The sequence below is a fragment of the Saccopteryx leptura genome, chromosome 5 (assembly GCF_036850995.1).
Source record: "Saccopteryx leptura isolate mSacLep1 chromosome 5, mSacLep1_pri_phased_curated, whole genome shotgun sequence".
Lineage (NCBI taxonomy): Eukaryota > Metazoa > Chordata > Mammalia > Chiroptera > Emballonuridae > Saccopteryx > Saccopteryx leptura.
The window spans coordinates 196,408,541-196,429,412 of record NC_089507.1 but is presented as its reverse complement, the minus strand read 5'-3'; the positions used below and the strand labels follow the sequence as shown (position 1 = coordinate 196,429,412).

General features: G+C 47.8%; 2 protein-coding genes across 2 annotated transcripts in view; one reads left to right on the top strand and one right to left on the bottom strand.

Annotated features, from left to right (window-relative positions):
* Positions 1-20,872, top strand: part of PCK1 (phosphoenolpyruvate carboxykinase 1) — a 701,569-nt gene that overhangs the window by 648,028 nt on the left and 32,669 nt on the right. The gene's annotated exons all lie outside the window — the stretch shown is intronic.
* Positions 564-19,326, bottom strand: CTCFL (CCCTC-binding factor like). The gene is made up of 9 exons (XM_066385813.1): positions 18,775-19,326; positions 17,580-17,802; positions 15,001-15,171; positions 14,544-14,677; positions 11,901-12,021; positions 11,213-11,362; positions 10,632-10,792; positions 6,625-6,807; positions 564-701 (listed from the first exon to the last, which is right to left on the bottom strand). Exons 1-9 carry the CDS (start codon positions 19,324-19,326, stop codon positions 564-566), a joined length of 1,833 nt encoding a protein of 610 aa, XP_066241910.1.

The window sequence follows — 20,872 nt, the reverse complement described above, 5'->3', positions numbered from 1 at the left end:
CCCACATCCTAATGCTCCAAACCTGTGAGTGTGACCTTATTTGAAATAAAGGTCTGAAGATAGAATTAAGGATCTCGAGGTGAGCGCATCTGAATTTTCAAGACAGACCCTAAACCCAAGGACAAGTGCCTCTTATAAGAGACAGAAACAGTAAAGACCCTGACGCCAGGCGAGGCCATGTGTAGACGACATGGGCCAAGACTGGGGTGATGCGGCCACAAGCCAAGCCCAGGGCGGCCTGGGGGCCAGCGGAACCGGGAAGAGGCAGGAAGTCCCCACCGCCCAGCCTAGAGGCTCCTGTCACTTTCCTGCTCCAACCTCGCTGCGGTCCGGTCCGAGGGGTGGGGAAGTAACCAGACCCGCTTTACCCACGACCACACGGGGCCAAACGAAGTTCAAGACCTGCCCAAAATGGCGGGAAGCCCCGGTAAAGCCAGTCCTGGGACCAGGCGCCCCACAGGGTCTGGCCCTCAGCGTTCCTGGGGGTGCTCCCTGCGCAGAGTGCTCAGCACCCAGGGAAATCTCCACCCGGGAAACCACAGTCCCCTGCAGACCCCATCCGTTTAAAAGGAGGTACCTTCTCCCTTCACCGCGTCCTCCGGGATGGCCGATTCCCTCGTTTCCATTTTTGGTCCCTTTCCTGAGGTGGCTGACTTCTCCTCTCCCACCTCACACTTCTCAGAGTGTTTCCGCATGTTAGTCTGTCGGGGAAACGACACAGAATGCACGATGACTGTCGGCGTCACCGAAGGAAGGTCATTTAAAAGCACCCGGTCAAAGACCTGCTCTGTGGAAAACAGGAGTAACATGTACCTCTCATAATCTTGTACAAGAAAGGTGACTTTTCAAAGGCGACCCTTTCTGACCTGTTTAGGTCTAGCAGAAAGCAAGCGTGTTTTAAAAAGGCGAAAGATTTATGCGATCTGAAGAGAAACCAGAGTGCAAGCGTGTTTTAGATTAGGGGTCCCCAAACTTTTTACACAGGGGGCCAGTTCACTGTCCCTCAGACCATTGGAGGGCTGGACTATAAAAAAAACTATGAACAAATCCCTATGCACACTGCACAGATCTTATTTTAAAGTAAAAAAAACAAAACGGGAACAAATACAATATTTAAAATAAAGAACAAGTAAATTTAAATCAACCAACTGACCAGTATTTCAATGGGAACTATGCTCCTCTCACTGACCACCAATGAAAGAGGTGCCCCTTCCGGAAGTGCAGTGGGGGCCGGATAAATGGCCTCAGGGGGCCGCATGTGGCCCCCGGGCCGTAGTTTGGGGACCCCTGTTTTAGATAGTTCTTTATAATAGAAGTGAATGAGAAGACAACGTTTACTCTTCTAGAATGCTTCTACTGTCCCAAATGAGGCTTGATATTAAACCAGAATTCATAAAATTGGTCGATTTTACAAAAATCGGTAAAGTACCACAGAGACATTACTGCCCTGCCAACTTCTCTCCTGATCTTCTCTGGAGGTATGAAAATTGCACGAGACATTCAGAATTACAATGGGAAGTCATGGATTTCCCCTGTCAAGCCAATCAGCAATCTAGTCTTATATATAAACACTTAGGAGAATTTGAAATAAGCCAGAACATTTTCACTACGTGAGAAATCTGTATGCTAATGTAAGAGACTGGACACATGTCATTAAATTTGCTGATTACAGGAAACATCTCACCTAATCTTCTTGACTTCAGTATGGGGCTGTGCAGGCTTATGGGTGGAAGCAGGGAGGATTCGCATATAAGTCAAAGAAAATGTTACTGGAACTCCATCTGACGCTTATGCCTGGGGGCTGGCACCCTGTGGCCGAGGGTCCAGTCTGGCCTGCCAATGGCTTTTGTAAAGCAAGTGTAGCAAGTGTTGTGGAACAAGCCACGTTCCTTCATTTACCAACTGTCCGTCTGTGGCTGCATTTGTGCTATAACCTCAGAGGCAAGCAGTCGGGGCAGAAATGGTCCGTCTGGTTTGAGAAGCTGAAGATATTTACTGTCTGGCTCTTTACAGACCGAGTCTGCCAACCCCTGGTTTATGTGATGATTATGGACAAAAGAAACCTCGTGGGGTCAAGGGTTCCTTTGAGGATTTCAGAGCAATGGTTCTTTCTCCCACAAAAGAGCAAATATATTTACACACCCACACTCACCTTAGAACTACATCAAGTTCATGGTTAAGAATGTCTGATGTCAGTTTTGAATGAACAGACAAATCAGACCAGGTAGGTGGAGTAAACCTATAGTATACATCTAGGGTATTTAGGCAAAGTAACAAGACAAACACCTGTGCCAGAGAAATGCTTCTCAGGACCAACATTCGGAATCCAGAGCAAGGTCCTTATCGGGAGGAAGGGGTCCTGGCCTGTGACATCTTTGTACAGTGAGACACTGACTATTGTGTGTTAGAGAACAGAAGTTTGTAAAACTTTACTTTTAAAAAAGTTAAATTGGATTCAAGTACTCAGATATGCTTTTTATCTATTTGCTTATTTATTTTTAAAGACTTTTTTTTTATGACAGAGACAGGGAGAGAGACAGAGAGAAGGACAGATAGGGACAGACAGAGAGAGAGAGAGATAAGAAGCATCAGTTCTTCGTTGCGGTTCCTTAGTTATTCATTGATTGCTTTTATTTATTTATTTATTCATTTTAGAGAGAGAGAGGAGAGACAGAGAGAGAGAAGGGGGGGAGGAGCTGGAAGCATCAACTCCCATATGTGCCTTGACCAGGCCAGCCCAGGGTTCCGAACCGGCGACCTCAGCTGATTGCTTTCTCATATGTGCCTTGACCGGGGGTCTCGAGTGACTCCTTGCTCAAGCCAGTGACCTTGGGCTCAAACTGGTGAGCCTTGCTCAAACCAGATGAGCCCGCGCTCAAGCTGACGACCTCGGGGTTTCAAACCTGGGTCCTCTGTGTCCCAGTCTGACTCTACCCATTGCGCCACCGTCTGGTCAGGCTAAAGACTTTATTTTTTTAGAGCAGTTTTAGGTTTATAGTAAAATTTATACCCCTGGCCCGTCTGCACACCCTCCCCCACTAGCAACATCCTTCATCTGACAGTACATTTGTTATAACTGACAAACCTACATTGTCACTCAAAGTCTACAGTTTACATTAATGTTCACTCTTGGTGTTGAAACTTCTGGATCTGGACAGACGTATAATGACAAGTATCCATCATCACTGTACCTTACAGAATACTGCCACTGCCCTAAAAGTCTTCTGTGCTTTCCCCATTCATCCCTCCCTCCCCCAAACCCCTGACAACCACTGATCTTTCACTACCTCGATAATTTTGCTTTTTCTAGAATGTCAGTCATATGGTTGGAGTCATATAATATGTAGCCTTCCAGATAGGCTTCTGTCACTTAGCAATGCGCATTAAAGGTTCTTCCGTGTCTCTTCATGGCTTGACAGCTTATTTCTTGTTGGTGCTGAGTAATATTCTGTTGTCTGGATGGACCACAGTTCACGTATCCATTCACCTAGTGAAGGATGTCTTGATTGTTTTCAAGTCTGGGCAATTATAAATAAGACTGCTATAAATATCCACGTGTGTTTTCCAGTGGACATGAGCTTCCAACTCCTTTGGGTAAATACTAAGGGGTGTGGCTGCTGGATTGTATGGTAAGAATAGGCTTAGTTCTGTAAGAAACTCAAGTGTCCACACCACTTTGTATTCCCACCAGCAGCAGGTGCCTGTCGCCCCACATCCTTACCAGCCCTCAGCGTGGTCAGTGTTCTGGATGCGGGCCGTTCTGACAGGCGTGAAGTGGGATCGCACTGCTTTGATTTTCACGTCCCTGGTGACCTAGGATGGAAGCATCTTTTCATGCGCCTTTTCCCACCTGTGTGTCTTCTTTGGTGAGGGGTCTGTTAAAATCTTTGGCCTATTTTTTAAAGTGGGTTGTGTTTTCTCATTGTTGAGTTTTGAGAGTTCATTGCATATTTTGGATGACGGTCCTTTATCAGATGTGACTTTTGCGTACAGTCTTCTCATTCTCTGGCATGCCACTGTCTCTCGCGGAGCAGAAGTTTCTAATGTTAATGAAGCCCAGCATATCAATTATTCAATTATTTCATCCCTCATGCCTTTGGCGTTTGTTATCTAAAAAGGTATCATGATGCCCAAGATCATCTAGATTTTTTTCCGTTATCTTCTAGGAATTTTATAGTTTTGTGTTTTATGTTTAGGTCTATGGTCTATTTTGAGGTTGTTGTTTTTTTTTAAAGGGTGGAAGGTCTGTGTCTAGATTTATTGTTTTTCATCTGTAGAGATCCAGTTATTCCCAAATCAGGTGATGACTAGACTATCTGCTCCACTGTCAAAGATCAGGTGGCTATTTTTATGGGAGTCTATTTCTGGGCTCTTTATTCTGTTCTATTGGCCTGCTCACTTTTTGGGTACCATTAATAAGGCTGCTATGAATATTTGTGTACAAGTTTTTGCATGATCACACGTTTTCAATTATTTTGGGCGTAAGAATTGCTGGGTCCATGGGGATGTGAAGTACATGTAGTATAGGAAAGATAGTCCATAATATTGTAATAAGTATCCATGGTACCAGTTAGGTACTGGAAATCCTGGGGGGACACCTTATACAATACAGGGTTGTCTGACCACTAGGCTGTATACCTGAAACTAATACAAAACAATAATGAATATAACTGTAATTAAAAAAATAAAAAAATATTTTTTTTTAAAAAAAAGGGAGGAGGGTGTAAAAAAAGAAAAAAAGAAGCTCTAGGTATCTGCCAACTAGGTGCCAATGTTCCGAGGCTGCAGCCCAACAATTAGGCAAGTGGACGTAAGAGAAATGTAATGGACATAATGTTAATGCAGCAGATATGTTTTTTGTTTTATTTTAAGTTTCTTTGCCCATAGATGTTTATTAAGGCTCTGGCACTTAAAAAAATAATTGTTGGGTCATACGATAACTTCGTGTTTAACTTTTTGAGAAAATGCCAGACTGTTCCCTAAGGTGGCTTCACCATGCCCAACCCCACCACCAATGTCCAAGAGCTCCCACTCCCCCGAGTTTTTCATTATCTCTCTTCTCTCATTATAGCTGTCACACTGGCTGGTTTCTAGGGCTGTCTTCACGGTGATTCCGACTGGCATTTCTCTAGTAACTAATGATGCCAAGCATCTCTCATGAGCTTACTGGTCACTGGTGTATCTTCTTTGAAGAAAGGTCTATTTTCTTGTTTTTAATTGGGTATTTTGTTCTTGTTGTTGTTGTTACTGAGCTGTAAGAGTTCTTTATATATTCCAGACTTAAATCCACAGACGCCTTCTTGAATGAAAGGGAAAACTTCAAAACTTCTGATTTTATGCTCTGAGGGACTCAGGGAGGCCGCTTTCTCACGCGCAGCGGCAGCTTCGTACAACTTGAACTTCATATGAGCACTACGTTTCCACAGCTGACCACCACTTTTGACCTTTTGAACTAATAGCATTAACACTTCAAGGTTATTCTTTTGTGCTACTACACCCCTTCGGAAAAACACAACTACCCCACCTTTTAAGAGAAAAGAATAGTTTCCCCCCATAAAAACAGCCACTTCAGATCATTCACAACTTTGATCCAGTTAAACCGGAGCATCCCTTGTCTAATGATCTAGATCAGTGGTAGTCAACCTGGTCCCTCCCGCCCACTAGTGGGTGTTCCAGCTTTCACAGTGGGTGGTAGCGGAGCAACCAAATGGCACCGCGATTGGCCCACCGTGAAAGCTGGAACGCCCACTAGTGGGCGGGAGGGACCAGGTTGACCAGCACTGCAAAAGTGGGCGGTTTTTATAAAAAGGTTCACCATCAAGGCTCTATCCACAGCGCCACCGCCGGTCAGACATTATCACTTTTAAGACCAGGTTGACAATAGACACTGTGGCTTCCTCCCTGCACACTCCAGCGGCCCAAAGGAGAAGCCCATGTGCTGAGAAGCTGAGGCCCCAGGCCACCTCCACTGAGTGCGCCATCTTGGAAGTGGCTCCTCCAGCCACGTGCCAGCCTCCAGATGGTGCAGCCCCACCAACATTCTGATGCGGCGCCAGGAGGGACCCTGAGCCAGACCTACCCAGCCACGTGCGAACCCACAGAACCCATGAAATCATAAATATCTATTGTTTTAAGCAGCTGAGTTTTGAGGTAATTTGTAATGCAGCCACAGAAAATGAATACACACCTAAAAAGAATGCCGTGGAATGGTCAATGGTTTTCTTAGCACAGTACCAGCAGCCCTATACTAAAGACATCTATGAAATAGTTTGAAAATTGCATTCTCCCTGTGAAGTAGCCTAAATCTAATTCACAGGAACAATTTTTAAATGTTACACTAAAATCAGGGATTCTTCATCCATTTCTGGGAGTCTGAGAATTCCCTAAAACCATTTGCAAGATTTTGTTTGCAGGACTGTCCTTTTTCACAGAAGAGGGGTACTATACTTTTAGGAGATTTGCAAGAGTTTTGTGACTGATAACCACTTTCCTAAGGCACGACAGATGTTACCTACATCCTGGCAAGTATCTGTAATCGCATTTCAACTCCCCGAGTGTGACCCTGTGCCTGTGAACAAGAGGGGGTCATTCCAAGGAGATTTACTATGACTTCAGTAAGCTCACCCAGCGCGAAAAGCCTTTGCCACACTTGGGACATTTGTAAACAGTCGGGATGAAATTTGTGTCATGGTATTTCTTGAAGTGAACGTTTAGAAGTTGCTTCTGTCGGAAATGCTGGTTGCAGGTGAGGCAGGTAAATGGCTTCTCTCCAGTGTGGGTTCGGATGTGAACGGTCATATGGCGCTCCTGGGAGGGTAAGGGAAAACAAACAGCCTAGCTTTTTACAGGTTCTTTCTCCCCTTGTATCGGACCTTATTTATCATATACCTTTCTTTTTCCTCCCCAGAGAGGAACACACTATTAAGAAAAATCATAGCAAAGACATTCTCAACACAGCAGTGTTAACGGTGGGAGCACAGGCTGGCTGTCTATGAAACAAAGTCATACCTGGTCCCTGCCAGCAGGTTACAAGGTGCTCCCAGTTAGTCCCCAGCTGGTCGGACAGGCCCACAGGGGGTGTATGAGAACACTCCTGGGGTGGGGACAGGCCCACAGGGGGTGTATGAGAACACTCCTGGGGTGGGGGTGGGGGAATGATCATTTTCCCTCCAAAAGAGCTCGTGTCTATGCAGCCCGTCTCTAACTATCTGCTATGACCTGCGTTCATGCAGGGCAGACAGAAACTGCCAACTCAAAAATCCAACGTCAGCGTTTCAAAGCAGCGGACACTTGAGGTTGGAAGTCTATGAAGCACACATTTCCCCTTCTACTTCCTGAGAGAGTTATAAAAAATATCTTAATATTGACTTAAAAGCATCCTAGTGAAAATGATTGTTATTAATCAAGATTTATATGAGTAAATACTTTGGGGAATCAGGACAAAAATATTTATATATATATATATGGTCAAGGTGAAACACACGAGCACTTCCGCATTACTGTTAATAACCTGACAGTCTGTGTGCCTGTCTCTCTCTCCTGAACGGCCTCTTGCCGTTCACCTTGCCTCTCATCCCTCCCTCCGGGAGAGCACTGCAGGGCCCCCTGCTGGGTGTCAAGATCCAACCTGGGAGCCCAGGTCTTAGGGACCAAAGCACTTAGAGAGCCCAACAATGTCCCAGACTCAGGGTCACCTGTCTGCTCTCTGCTCCCTGAACACCTGGGGCTTTCCCCTCCCTCGAGACCCCTCCCCCTCTCCAAGTCTCATTCATCTTCCAGGAACTTCTAGTTCATGTAAACAAATTTGAGCCTGAGCTCAGAATATTGCAATGCTCAAAGTCTACTAGATACACTCTCTTTTCTTTATGCAAAGCATTTACCGTTTACAGCCCACACTCTGACACAAAGCAAGCACTGACTTGCACGTTTGGTAATGGGCAAAAGGTCCAAGTGGCACAGTGCTTCAAGGCAGCTGTTAGTTCTCATGTTTTGAACCTATGACCCCTTTCATTCTAAAAAATTATTAACACTGTAAGGGGCTTTTGTTTATAAGGCGATATCTATTAATACCGACTGTATTAGAAATCAAAACTAAGAAATTAAAATATGAAAAATACTTAGTGATTCTTTATTATTATTATTATTACTAAGTGAGAAGCAGGGAGTCAGAGAGACAGACTCCTGCATGTGCCCTGAAGGATTCACCTGGCAAGTCCCCTGCCAGGCAATGCTCTGCCCATCTAGGCTGTTGCTTGACAACCGAGCTATTTTAGCACCTGAGGCGAGGCTATGGAGCCATCCTCAGCGGCCAGGGCCAACTTACTCTAACCAATCCATGGCTGTGGAAGAGGAAGAGAGAGAGAGAAAGAGAGACGGGAGAGGAAGAGGGGTGGAGAAGCAGATGGGTGCTTCTCCTGTGTACCCTGACCAGGAATTGAATCTGGGACATCCACATGCTGGGCTGAAGCTCTACCACTGAGCCAATTGGCCAGGGCCTATTTATGGATTCTTTAAACAATGATGATAAACCAACTACATCTTAATATACTTCTATAAACACATATCTAATTCTCCAAACAAACAAAAAATTAATATCTGGCCTAACAGATAAGGTTGCCTGTTGAAATACAGACTGCACTATTTGGGACATGCTTATATACAAAAGTATTTGTTGTTCATCTGAAATTCAAATTTAAATGGCCATCTAGTATTTTTATTTTTAAGCCTTATTAAACTGATTCTCATCAACTCACTGATATGAGTAAATACTTTGGGAAATCAGGACAATTGTGGTTGAGACAGATGAAAGAAATCTACGCTCACAGATATGCAGTTGCAAAAGGGAGAAATTTAATAGCCTTTTCAAGTAATTGGCAGACATTCTTTGCTGATATTGCACCAAAACTTAGTAAGCAATAATTTCTTAAAAAATGGCGAAAACGTGGAATCTAAAACCCTACCAACAAACTTTTTATACTCTGCTACATTACAGTCTGTTGCTCTTACACTTTTTTTTTTTTGTATTTTTCTGAAGCTGGAAACGGGGAGAGACAGTCAGACAGACTCCCGCATGTGCCCGACTGGGATCCACCTGCACGCCCACCAGGGGCGATGCTCTGCCCACCAGGGGACAATGCTCTGCCCCTCCGGGGCGTCGCTCTGCCACGACCAGAGCCACTCCAGCGCCTGGGGCAGAGGCCAAGGAACCATCCCCAGAGCCCGGGCCATTCCTACTCCAATGGAGCCTCGGCTGCGGGAGGGGAAGAGAGAGACAGAGAGGAAGGAGGGGGGGGGGGGGTTGGAGAAGCAAATGGGCGCTTCTCCTATGTGCCCTGGCCGGGAATCAAACCCGGGTCCCCCGCACGCCAGGCCGACGCTCTACCGCTGAGCCAACCGGCCAGGGCCACTCTTACACTTTTGAATGGACCCATGCCTGATTTTGTAAAATAACGGATTGGTCATTCGGAACATGTCAGCTGAGTGTCTGAATGCTGAGGCGGTTCATTATACCAGATAAAAAAAATCTCTTTCTTAAAGTCACTCTCATCTTTGGATATCAGGTTTACAAAATTCTAATTCTAATTTCCTCTTAAAAGCTAACTTTATGTCCTTGGCCACATGTCCACTCTGAAATGACATTCTCACGTCATTGGCCTGGGTATTGGCAAATATCCAACAACGGTATAAGCCGAGTTTGTCACTTGTCCTTTCAAGTAAAAATAGTGGGTTCGTGAAAATGTGGCTAGTTGAGCGGGTAATCCCAGCAGCTGGCAGGCGAGGCCTGCGGACACTTTCTGCTTCGGAAGACAGAGGTGCCTCCTACTAACTTCTCAGCTCAGCACACAGAACATGGAGGCGATGAGTTTTCAGGGTTAAGACGACATAAAGTTAAGAATGCTCACTGCTTCCTCAATGACATTATTAAGCAAAACGACCCTTTATTTTTGTGACCAGGGCACGACGGTGACGAGAACAGTGGTGACTTGTCACTGCTTCGTATTAAGGCATCTCCATGGTTTTTGCACACTCAGGGCCAAAGCCAACAGCCAAGGGCAAATAATGTGTTGGCATTAATGCATTCATTAACTTTGATCTTATGGGCCAGATTGGTTTCAAGGACCTCTAGGGCAGTGGTCTCAACGTTTCTTGGGCCACGGACTGGTTTAATGTCAGAAAATATTTTCATGGACTGGCCTTTAGGGTGGAATGGATAAATGTATCATGTGACCGAGACAAGCGTCAAGAGTGAGTCTTAGACAGATGTAACAGAGGGAATCTGGTCATTTTTTAAAAATAAAACATCTTTCAGACTTAAATATAAATAAAACAGAAATAATGTAAGTTATTTATTCTTTCTCTGCAGACCGCTACCAAATGGCCCACGGACCGGTACCGGTCTGCGGCCTGGGGGTTGGGGACCACTGCTCTAGGGGGTCTGTGAACCATACTTTAAGAAATGATGCTTTCATTTCTTGGCTGCCTTCTGATTATTCTTAATACCCTTTATTTATTTTTTTTAAGTATGACTTTAAAAATTACTTTCAAAGTGACAGAAAACCCCCCTCCAGCCCTCTGTTCTTCCAGAGTCCGGGGCCTCCCACCGCTTCCCCACATTGACCGAGACTCAGTACCTCCTTGCAGGCGTAGCTGCAGTGCGGGCACTTGAACCTTTTCTCATTCCTGTGAGTTTTCTCGTGCTGAATGAGGCCGTAGCGCTCGTGGAAGACAGCAGGACAGTAGCGGCACCCCATCGCGGTGGCATTGTAAGAATGCAGGTTGCGCAAATGGACGCCTAAAACCATTGACAGAACATCACAGAAGGGAAGGGCGTTATTTTCTGTGAAGCTGACTGGTCCCTGCCCTCTAAAACCAGGGTTCTCACGCTCAGCACTGTTAGCCTGTGGTACTGGCTGATGCCTTCTTGGGTGGGCCATCCTGTCCATCACAGGATGTTGAGCAGCATCTCTGGCCTCTGGCCACTAGATGCCGCTAGTACCCTTTCCTCCTCACTGTGACAACCAAAATGCTATGAAGCTGCACTTAGACAAACTAGCCAACAGATGGCAGAATAGGACCTCTGAAAAAAAAAAAAAAAAAAAAAGAGAGAGAAAACTTCCCAGATGAGTTCCTGAAGCCCAGCTGCCTCCCTGGAATCAGGCCCAGGGCTCCACAGGTTTCCCCACAGACGAAGTTCATTAACCCAAACACTCACGCAGGTCGCTCTTTCTGGCAATGACCGCTGTACAATACGGGCACTGGAACTTGGGGACGTTCTCGCTGTGCTTCTGTACAATGTGTACTTTCATGGTGCCGCTCTGGGTGAAGCGTGTGTGGCAGAAGTGGCATTCGTAGGGCTTCTCGCCTGTGAGACGATGACAAAGGTGCCCCTCTGCACGTGGGGTTCACCCTCTCGGCCCTGATCCTCACCAAAGGACCCCGGAGCTGAATGCATAGCTTTTGTTCCCTGGGCTCCTTCTTCCACCTCTTTCTCCTAGGTTGACCCCCCATCAGTACAAAATCCCCTAGAGTTCCCATCCTTGGTCTAAAGAGTGAAAAGTACACCTAGACCCATTCTTTATACAACAGAACATAAAGTAAGTGCACAATGAAAGCAGCACTTTATTTTACGTTCTCCTCGAGCGGAAGGGTGCGTTCAGGAGTCGACTTTTAAATCCTGAACAACCCACGGAAGCCAATATCTGATGGTGTCTTCCTCGGCACAACGGGGGGACAGCACAGCGCTTATGGGGGTCCCTGGACGCTACATGAACGCAAAGGTGCAGAGCAGAATTCCCCCCGCCAGACAAGCCCAGAGACACTTGAACTTGAACCCTGCCACCGAAGAGTCATTTTCACAAGCTCGCTCGATGGATGTGGCCTTCAGTGCGAGACACTTTTACCTGAGTGTGTCCTCATGTGCCGTTTCAGCTTGTGGGTGTCCTTGCTGGCGTAGCTGCACAGATGGCACTGGTAGGGACGCTCCCCTGTGTGTGACCGGACGTGGCGCTTCAACTTACTCGCCTAATAAACAAACAGAAGATATTCGTTGCGAGAGAAACCTGAAAATTTTAGGTCCAATAAAAAGCATTATAGAGAGATACTGACGTTTTCATTTCAGGGCACCCAGAGAAACATGGAAAAGTCATTACTTTTTATTTTGTCGCAAATGATTCCCCCCCCCCCCACTTGATGTGTGTTTAAGATCCTTTGGAAATAATCAGCAGTAGTTTCCAGAGACTCTCAGATTCAACTTCATGTTACACAGGGAAGATGGCTATCTCGCCGCTCAATGCCATGAGGGATTTTCTTTTCTTTTCTAAGGACACTTAACACTCAGGGCTGCAAAATTCAGACCACACTGCAGAAGGGCAGAGTCCAGAATGCTTTTCTGTGCGTCAATAAAACGAGAATCTTGAAACATTAGCTCTTGGATAAGCAGACATGCGTCTGAGGCGTCTCAGACCCAGGCTCTGTGGGACCTAAGCGGCTATCAAGGATGAGTTCCAGGGACTTGTAGTTTCTTTATAATAAGTAGCTTTTAAGTAGAAGAACATGCATTCTAATTTGATAAATTATATATCGCAGGTGACTAGTTAAAAGGCAAACAATGTATTACCTTGCATTTGATCATTTTTTGCCTGTTTTGTCCCCTTCCAGAACCATTCTTCTTCACCTGTGTTCCCTTTCTGCAGGCCTTGTCTTCCCAGAGAGCAGGGGTGACAGATGTCACAGAGCCCGAGCGACCCTGCCTGTGATCTCAGGAAGGCTACACTAGATCTGATTCCCCAATAAGCGACAACCACCCATAAGCCCGAAGAACATTCAAAAACAAAAGAAGACTTAGCTCCAAACAGAAAAATTTAGATTTTTCAGATGAAAAGTGGATGAAAAGTATATCGGCCAGCGAAACAAAAAGAATTTTTAAAATTACAGTGTGAAAGATTTGATGAGTGCTGTCAATGATCGAAGGTGACTGTGTGTGTGCCAATCATCTCTGGACGGCTTTGCAAGGGAGGGCGAGAGCAGGAGGGGTGCTCAAAGCTTCCACAGACTGGTGTTTGTGCACCCCAGTGTGATGCATTTCTGCTGGCATCTGCGTAAAGACACAGTGTGAGGGTGTGGGGGTTTAGGCTACCTCCCTTAAAGCAGACCAGCATGGCTAGACTTGGAAACTGCAAAAAAACAGAGTCATGTATGCCTAGGCCGGCCAGCCCATGGGCTGGGTGCAGACTGCTGACCCCAGAGGGGGGTCTCGTCTCAGTGAATTGTTGGATGTTTGCACTCAGAACCATCAGGACACCAACCAAAAGTCCACTTCCAGGCGTGGGAGTCTCAGATGGCTTTGTTTCTTGAAACTTTCATTTTGGGTTTTCACAACTTTTAAAACTCCGATGAGAAAGAGCTTTTAAAAATAGTAATAGCAGAAAAAAAAATGTTTGGAATCAGATTTTGATGCTGTCTGTGCAATTTCCTTGTTTATGAAATGGGGTTGCCTCATCCCTCTATCTCACTGTCAGCCATGCCCTTTTACTTACTCCCTGAGTGTGTCACCCCGCCCCAGCCGAGCTCTAACTCAGGCCCTGGCAAGTGCCCTGGCAGACAGTGGCATCCTTAAAAATTAATTGTAGAAAACCGACAGGGAACGTGATTGTAATGTCCTGCGGCTTCATTCAGAGAGTTGCTGAACCTGCTAGAAGATATAAATAAAATGATCCTGTTGACATGACCAGGACACGTAACTGAAGTTCGAAAAACCTGGTTTCTCTACCGTAACAGGGTAAATGGCAGGGGTCCCCAAACTGCGGCCCCCTGAGGCCATTTATCCGGCCCCCGCCGCACTTCCAGAAGGAGCACCTCTTTCATTGGTGGTCAGTGAGAGGAGCATAGTTCCCATTGAAATACTGGTCAGTTGGTTGATTTAAATTTACTTGTTCTTTATTTTAAATATTGTATTTGTTCCTGTTTTGTTTTTTTACTTTAAAATAAGATCTGTGCAGTGTGCATAGGGATTTGTTCATAGCTTTTTTATAGTCTGGCCCTCCAACGGTCTGAGGGACAGTGAACTGGCCCCTGTGTAAAAAGTTTGGGGACCCCTGGTAAATGGTATGCTTAAGTCTTTAAGCAAGTTGCTTTGTATCTGACCCCAGAGCTGCTGATGTGAGTGCAAAAATCTCAGCCAAACTTCAGACTGGATCCGATCTCCGTGTTGGAGCTGATGCATTTTTGAGCCTGTGGAAACGCTAGGGAGAACTCCAAACGTAACTTGAGAATGACTTCCCAAGTACCCCACATGGTTTTAGCTGTAATTAGTACACGTTTATGTGTTGCTTTCACTAACTGGTAATCAAAGCAAAGGAGAAATCCAATGTTCTATTTTCAATTTAGAAAATGAAATGAGTGTTCTTTCCTGCGTCGATGTTGCGTGAGTAATACCTTTAATAAAACCTGTTTTGTAAGGGATTCCGTGGTTAGTGTAATGTAACAGAACTTTTACAACTTCTTACTAAGACGCTACAAAGCTCTCCACATGCAAGTGAACTTACTTCCACGCTAGCGTACTTGCACATGGAACATTTAAACGGCTTCTCATGAGTGTGTTTATAACGTCTGTGTCGGACAAGTTCTCCACTGGTGACAAACGCCATGTCACAATCGCCACACTTGTGGGGCCTGGTTCCTGTAAAACCACACAGTTTATCTTTTTTCAATAAGATTTAACCACAGCGGTTCCTTGTAATTTATTACTTCTAAATTACACTCAAAACGCTTTACCAAATGAAGAAGAGGCTCTTTAAACCATAAATGCCCCAGAGAGAGGTGAGAAAAATCTTTGTAACATTCACTGGTTTTTAACCGAAACTGAAGAAAACAAGGCAGAACTGATGTCTAAAACAATACGTTATTTTAACACAAAAATAGCTGCATTCGCATTCTTAAAGCCTAAATGTGCCTCGTTGGAGGGGAACACCCACCTTGGTGGGTTTACCTGTGTGGGTTTACCTGTGTGGGTATTGACGTGATTCCGCAGAAGCGTGACCGTCCGGAAAGCTTTCAAGCAGAGGTGGCATATGTGAGGCTTCTCATTGGTGTGAATTTTCATGTGGCGCTTAAGACTGGAAATTCTGGACGAGGTGAACTGGCACAGATTGCAGCGGAAGGTTTCTTTTCCTCCTGCGGCAAGGAGACACAGAGTTCATATATTGGTAAGAAGCTTTAGACTTTCCAACTCCATTTTGGGAGTGATGAAAATATGCTGGAGTTAGATAGTGGTAATGGCTGGACAAATGTGTGACTATATTAAAAAAACTGAACACGAGCTTGGAATTGGGAACTTGGGGCTACAATCTCTCATTTTACATGTATGACAAACTACTATATAGCAAAGGTTGCAAATTCAACCACCGACTGCAGTCAGAGGCAATAACCCTGAATGAATGACTTTGACCATGAACAGTGGTGGCAGTGACTTCCTAAACTGAGTCACTTCCCAGCCCCAGGCCGCCTGTTGCAGGAGGGAGGAAACAGAGCCAAGTGTTGACAAATATGACTTTTTATTTTATTATTATTATTATTTTTGTATTTTTCTGAAGCTAGAAACGGGGAGAGACAGACAGACTCCCGCATGCGCCCGACCGGGATCCACCCGGCACGCCCACCAGGGGGCGACGCTCTGCCCACCAGGGGGCATTGCTCTGCCCCTCCGGGGCGTCGCTCTGCCGCGACCAGAGCCACTCTAGCGCCTGGGGCAGAGGCCAAGGAGCCATCCCCAGCGCCTGGGCCATCTTTGCTCCAGTGGAGCCTCGGCTGCGGGAGGGGAAGAGAGAGACAGAGAGGAAGGAGAGGGGGAGGGGTGGAGAAGCAGATGGGCGCTTCCCCTGTGTGCCCTGGCAGGGAATCGAACCTGGGACCTCTGCACGCCAGGCCGACGCTCTACCACTGAGCCAACTGGCCAGGGCTATGACTTTTAAAAAATGAGCTAGAAATTGAGATTTGGAGAGTCAACTCTTCATTTAAAAAGAAACTTTTTTTTTTTTTTAAAAAGCCAAACAAATAATTTTGAGGGTTAAATTTATCCCATGGGCTGCCAAGACTCAATCTCAGTTTTAATATAATTTCAGAGTGCTTCCTAATCAGGCCCCATCTCCCTCTTTGAGCAAGGCCAGCCTCCTTACAAAGTCACACCCATGCTACTTTCTACTGCCAGGACTGGTGATCTTCCTCTCTCAGTAGTTTCCGAGTCCTTTCCTGGCCTCTCCTGAACTATCTCTCCTTTAGAAGGCGCCTCTGCTGTCTTCTGGAATTACTCCTCCTGGCCATGAAGCATTTGTTCTTGCCGCCGCCCCCCCCCCCGCTCCCCCCCCGCTCCCCCCCCCGCTCCCCCCCCCGCTCCCCCCCCCCCGCTCCCCGCCCCCCCGCCCCCCCCCCCCGCTCCCCCCCCCGCTCCCCGCCCCCCCCGCTCCCCGCCCCCCCCCCCGCTCCCCCCCCCCCCGCCCCCCCCCCCGCCCCCGCCAATGGAATGCAAATGAGGGGACAGATCAGATCCAACATTCTATGTCTGTGCTCAGCACTTTGCAGGAGCATTTTTCTTTCTTTCTTTCTTTTTTTTTTTGTATTTTCCTGAAGTTGGAAACAGGGAGGCAGTCAGACAGACTCCCACATGTGCCCGACTGGGATCCACCCAGCATACCCACCAGGGGGTGATGCTCTGCCCATCCGGGGCATTGCTCTGTTGCAACCAGAGGGGGCGATGCTCTGCCCATCCGGGGCGTGGCTCTGTTGCGACCAGAGCCACTCTAGCACCTGAGGCAAGGTCATGGAGCCATCCTCAGTGCCCGGGCCAACTTTGCTCCGATGGAGCCTTGGCTGCGGGAGGGAAAGAGAGAGACAGAGAGGAAGGAGAGGGGGAGGGGTGGGGAAGCAGATGGGCACTTCTCCTGTGTGCCCTGGCTGGGAATGGAACCCTCGACTCCTGCATGCCAGGCCGACCACTGAGCCAACCGGCCAGGGCTGCAGGAGCATTTTTCTATGCTTTTAAAACATCTCTGTGCAAAGCCCCTGACGGTTGGCTCAGTGGATGTCCTGGGTTTCATTCCTGGTCAGCACCCATCTGCTTCTCCACCCCTCCCCCTCTCCTCTCTCTCTTCTTCTTCCCTCCTGCAGCCAAGGCTCGATTAGAGCGAGTTGGCCCCGGGCACTGGGGATGACTCCATGGCCTCCGCCTCAGGTGCTAAAAAATATCTCTGGTTGCAACGGATCAAGGGCTCCAGATGGGTAGAGCATCGCCCCCTAGTGGGCTTGCCAGGTGAATCCCAGTTAGGGTGCATGAGGGAGTCTGTCTCTGCCTCTCCTTTTCTAAATGAATGAAGGAATAAATAAATAAATAAATAAATAAAAACATCTGTGTGCAAAATGCAAAATGCTTGTATATAATGCACAATACAGAACATTAGTTTGAAGTCTCTCCCATTTCCTGACATTCTCAGTCAACTCCTTCAAACTTCAATGACCACCTCCTTCCCCTAAAGAAAAACAGCAGCCCGTTCTATAGAAGGTCTCTCACACAGAATGAACCCGCCTACCCTTGGTCTCTTGTGGAGTTTTCGGAGAGTTGGTTCTGTCAACGTGTGGCTGAACAGGCGCAGGTTGGTCTTCTGTTCCTTCCACGTTTAAGTTTGAAATTGTCAGAACAATTTCACTTATTCCCTCATCTCCCAGCCTTGCTTGCACAAGAAAGAGCTGTCCTTGAGTATTTTGGACTTCTCCTTCAGCCGGCACCTGGCTTTCTTCCTGACCTTTCTCAAGCTAATAAATAAAAACAAGCATTCAAGCAAATACGATCCTGTAAATAACAATCTGATTAAACTCACTGCCTTGATAGAACTGAGAAATATGAAATGAAAAAAAACAATCAAAGAAGTACAGAAGATTGTGCATTACAACCAAAATGCTTAAGTGTAATTAACCCTTTGAGTAGTGAGTGTTTTTCATGCTCGTGGACCCCCGGGGAGTTAGTGGTTTTTTTTTTTTTTCAAAAAATGAAATTAGTTCCAGTTCCAGTTTTATTAACTTAAAATCATGTTTGATATCCTATTTATGGAAACAAGAAGAACATACATTTGCCTTTTTAAATGTTGCCTTACACATTTTTTTTTTTTTTGTATTTTTTTTTTTCTGAAGCGGGAAACGGGGAGAGACAGACAAACTGCCGCATGCGCCCGACCGGGATCCACCCGGCATGCCCACCAGGGGGCGACGCTCTGCCCACCAGGGGGCGATGCTCTGCCCACCAGGGGGCGTCGCTCTGCCTCGACAGGAGCCACTCTAGCGCCTGGGGCAGAGGCCAAGGAGCCATCCCCAGCGCCGGGGCCATCTTTGCTCCAATGGAGCCTTGGCTGCGGGAGGGGAAGAGAGAGACAGAGAGGAAGGGGGGGGGCCTTACACATTTTAAAAATAAAAACTTTCGTATGATTGTACTCTGGATGGTCAGAAGGCACGAGGACGTACATGAACGTTTGTACTACTCAAAGGGTTAAGGGCTTTTGGTGATAAAACAACACTATTAAAAAAAATTCACCCGATTGCATTCTAATTAGTGAAACTTTTAAAACTCTTAAAAAAAGAATACATGGTCCCCAGGACTGTCCTGGGAATTATTTTACTGCGTTTAATTTTAAACTGCCTGTCCATACATAATACTGCACAAAGGGCAACCTAAAAAATAGATTGCTTTTAAATTCTATGGAAGGCGACTGTTTTCGCTAAAACCAGCCGTACCTTAATCAATCCAGAACTTTCCGGCAGGCTCTCCGCACCTTTACTGTCTTCAGTGGCCCCGGCCATACTCTCCTGCAGGACGTGAAACTGCATCGTCCCCATTTCCTGCAACGAGTACACCTCCTCCTGGATGCTAGCGGTCACGCACTGGTGCAGGCTTTGCTGGGACCCTTCTCTAACCCACAGCAGCGACTGCACCCCGCTACTGGCCTGCTGTACCATCATCGGTACCCCTTCTTGGTACTGTGACATCAGCCAGCCACCCTCCTGCAGCTCCATGTCTTCAAAGGGGGGGTGCACCGCCTGCAGGGTCAGGATGTAGCTCCCGCTGTCATCCGTGGTGGCCGGCACCAGCTCCCGCTCGCCCTTGGGGAAACTGGTCGGGAAAGGCCCCTGGGTGCACTCAGACTCCACCTCCCCAGGGGCTGGGGGCTCCTTTACTCTTCGCACGCCACCTGACTTGTCTTCCTCCTGGACTTTTTCTGGCAACAACTCGTGCTCTTTGATTTTGGTGAATTGCTCAGAAAGGTCAAACGCCTCGGTCCCCGCCATTTTGACTTGGCCTATTTGAGAAAGAAGCAGGCGGTCTGGGTCGGACACAGTGAGGTTTGGCACTAGCAGGCTTTGGGCTGACCAAGGCCTGACAAGGTCTGGCCTCTGAAGGCTTTAGACCTCATAGGAGTCAGGACTAAGTAGACTCACCCTAGACCTAGGCTGAGCCTTAGTAGGATTTAGGCTACACCAGGCATTTATTTGTTCAGGATATTCTGACAGATTTGGGTTTGAGCAGGCTTTCAGCAAATGCATGTTATAAGACTAGCAAAGCAGGGCCTGAGCAAGCTTCCTACCATTGCACAATTCCAGACTGACCATCGTTTGAGCCACACGGGCTTTGGGCTTCGAGTCTTGAGCCTCCAAACACTTGGACGAGCCAGCCTCAGGCTGGGCACGTGCACCTCCAGGCTTGGAACAACTGCCCACCCCACTTAAGAGTTCCTCCTTGACTCGACCCCTCTATGGCGGGGCCCCTTCACAATACCCTGCCCACCTTTCCCACCACCCTCACCCGCCCACGCAGAGCAGCATGTGCTCTGCAAAGGGCTGTATTCCGGCCCCCAGGCGTGTCCCTCACCCGGGAGGCGTGGCCTCGGCTCCGGCCCACCCTGTCCTGGTGGACTCCGCCTCGGACTGCGGACTGCGTGCTGCAGGGAACTGCCCACTGGTGGCTGCAGGGGTAAGAAGATCAAGGCTCGAGGGCGTCTGGGAGCATGCGCAACGTGGAAAAGGGTGAGTGACATGCAAGGGGCGGAGCTGGGGAAAGGGGGTGGAGGAGCGACCGACTCCGAAGTTGGTTGACCAAGGCCTGACCCTTGCTGGAGGGAAGGATCTGAGACCTACATGGAAATAGATGAAGAGAATTAGAGAGGACCTTGCAGAACTGAGAAACCTGGGCGGATAGATGAGCACGGAAGCGGAGGGTACCTGCAGGGGGCACCGAGAGACCTGGACGGGTGGGGGGGATAGATGAGCAGGGAAGCAGAGAGGAACTGCAGGGGGCGCCGAGAGACTGGAGGGGTGGGGGGGGGGATAGATGAGCACGGAAGTGGAAGGGACCTGTAGGGGGCACTGAGAGACCTGGCGGGTGGGGGGGATAGATGAGCAGGGAAGCAGAGAGGACCTGCAGGGGGCGCCGAGAGACTGGAGGGGTGGGGGGGGATAGATGAGCACGGAAGTGGAAGGGACCTGTAGGGGGCACCGAGAGACCTGGCGGGTGGGGGGAATAGTTGAGCACAGAGGTGGAGGGGACCTGTAGGGGGCGCTGAGAGACCTGGTATGGGGGATGGGTGAGCATGAAGTGGAGGAGGACCTGCAGGAGGCGCTGAGAGACTTGGCGGGGGTGGGGTGGGGGGTATCGATGAGCACGGAAGCGGAGGGGACCTGTAGGGGGCACCGAGAGACCTGGTGGGTGGGGGGGATAGTTGAGCACAGAGGTGGAGGAGGACCTGCAGGGGGCGCCGAGAGACCTGGGGTGGGGGGGATAGTTGAGCACAGAGGTGGAGGGGGCCTGTAGGGGGCGCTGAGAGACCTGGGATGGGGG